The 2,308-nt window shown below is 43.9% G+C and overlaps 1 protein-coding gene across 2 annotated transcripts in view; it reads left to right on the forward strand.

Annotated features, from left to right (window-relative positions):
* ADGRE1 (adhesion G protein-coupled receptor E1) overlaps positions 1–2,308 on the forward strand; it is a 60,007-nt gene that overhangs the window by 51,153 nt on the left and 6,546 nt on the right. For both annotated transcript variants that reach the window (XM_011943549.1, XM_011943550.1), the window contains one exon: positions 881–972. In XM_011943549.1, the coding sequence (XP_011798939.1) occupies positions 881–972 (92 nt within the window). The remainder of the gene's footprint in view (positions 1–880; positions 973–2,308) is intronic.

Consider the following 2,308-nt stretch of genomic DNA (forward strand, 5'->3'; position numbering starts at 1 on the left):
TGGAAGGCCAGAGCTGGGGTTCTTTTCTTTCCCCTCCTCCTTCTCCTCCTCTTTGTCCTCCTCTTCCTCATCTTCCTCCTCCTCCTCCTTGTCCTCATCCTTTTCTTTTTCTTTTTTTTTTTTTGAGACAGGGTCTTACTCTGTTGCCCAGGCTGGAGTGCAGTGGTGCAATCATGGTTCACTGCAGCCTCACTTTTCGGGCTCAATCAATCCTCCTGCCTCAGCCTCCCAAGTAGCTGGAACTACAGGTGCGTGCCACCGTGTGGCCCAGGCTGGTCTTGAACTTCTAGGCTCAAGCCATCCTCCCACCTCAGCCTCCCAAAGTGCTGGGATTACAGGTGTGAGCCTTGGCAGCCGGCCCTCATCCTCTTCCTTACCCCTCTCTTCCCCTGCTTCCTCTACTCTGTCTCTCTCCTCTCTTTTCTTTTCTCTTTGTTCTTCACTAAGATTCAAAGCCTAGACAGAACAGTTACCTTGTTTCCTCTGTTGGCCAGAATTTTCTTTTCTTTTCTTTTTCTTTTTTTGTTTTGAGATGGAGTCTCACTGTGTCGCCCAGGCTGGCACGGTCTCGGCTCACTGCAAGCTCTGCCGCCCGGATTCACACCATTCTCCTGCCTCAGCCTCCCGAGTAGCTGGGACTACAGGCGCATGCCACCATGCCTGGCTAACTTTTTGTATTTTTAGTGGAGATGGGGTTTCACTGTGTTCGCCAGGACGGTCTTGATCTCCCGACATCCTGATCCGCCGGCCTCGGCCTCCCAAAGTGCTGGGATTACCTACGTAAGCCACCTCGCCCAGCCCAGAGTTCTCCTTTTATAGGTGTTCTGGCCCTTGTCCATTTGTATATCCAGCCTCTCCATCCTTCTGCTTGACTTTGCAGATCAACTCCATCCTCCTGACCTGGACCTTGTGGATCCTGAGGCAGAGGCTTTCCAGTGTCAATGCTGAAGTTTCAACGCTAAAAGACACCAGGTACAGCCCTCTTTCATCTCTCCTCCTCTTTTAATTTCCTCTTCCTTCTTCCCAGAAAAGTTCTTTGAGCACTTTTTGTGTGCTGGGTCCTATGCCCGAGACAGAGGTGATGAGGTCTGTTTAGCATGTCACACCACCTAGATCTGGGGGCTTAAAGTACAGCTCCCTCGTCTCTACTAAAAATACAAAAAAAAATTAGCTGGGCGTGGTGGCAGGTGCCTGTAGTCCCAGCTACTCGGGAGGCCAAGGCAGGAGAATGGAGTGAACCCGGGAGGCAGAGCTTGCAGTGAGCTGAGATTGCGCCACTGCACTCCAGCCTGGGTGACAGAGCAAGACTCTGTCTCAGAAGAAAAAAACAAAAAAAATTCCAGCTTAACTATTTACGAGCTGTGTGACCTTAGGCAAGTTACATAACCTCTCAGAAGCCCATTTGCCTCACCTACAGAATGGGGATATTAATATTGCTTATTTTAGGTGCCTTGCAAAGCGTTTAGCACAGTTACTAGGAACAGCGGGTGTTTCATATATTACAAACTATTAGTAAACTTTCTAATTTTTCCCTGTGCATTCTTATATGTGCATATTTACAAGAAACTGAATCATAGTATTTGGTTTTTTATGTTTTTTTTCTCTCAAGAATGTCCTGATGATTTCTGACTTAGATATTATTCTACAATATGATTTTCTTGCACAGCATTTTGGTGTAAATTTGTAGCACATTGTATTGAAGTCATACCATATTCATGGACACTTAATTTGCTTCTGTGTGTTACCGGTTTTGTTTTGTACTCCATATAAACAATACTGCTTTGAGCACCCTTGTAGGTAAATCCTTCCACACCGTGGTTATTAATTACAACACAAAACATGAAGCTACCTAAATCCAACTGCCTAAAGAGTAGGTTGGATTGTAATGCTTCTAGCATGTGCAACATAAATTGATTTTCAGAAAATTTGTTTCCAGTGATGGGAATATACCTATTTACTTGCAACATTGTCAACACTGGAGTTTATTGTTTTTGATGCATTTTTTGCTGATTTAATGTGTGAAATACTATCTCATTATTTTTGTTACACATATTTTATATTAGGGATTTGGGACTTCTTAAATACTTTTATAGATCAACTGTGTTTCCTAACTTCCTCACTCAACTACTGTTCATTTCAAGAAACTTCAGCAACCATCTTCTAGGTTTTATTGTCAGTAACCTAATAATATTCTTTGCTTCTTTTTTCTTCAGTATCCAATCCCTTATCCATTTTAAATATGTTTGAAAAGTTAGTACAAAAGTCAAAAAGGAGGCTGGGCATGGTGGCTCACACCTGTAATCCCAGC

The sequence above is a fragment of the Colobus angolensis genome, unplaced genomic scaffold (assembly GCF_000951035.1).
Source record: "Colobus angolensis palliatus isolate OR3802 unplaced genomic scaffold, Cang.pa_1.0 Scaffold22, whole genome shotgun sequence".
In the NCBI taxonomy this organism is placed as follows: Eukaryota; Metazoa; Chordata; class Mammalia; order Primates; family Cercopithecidae; genus Colobus; species Colobus angolensis.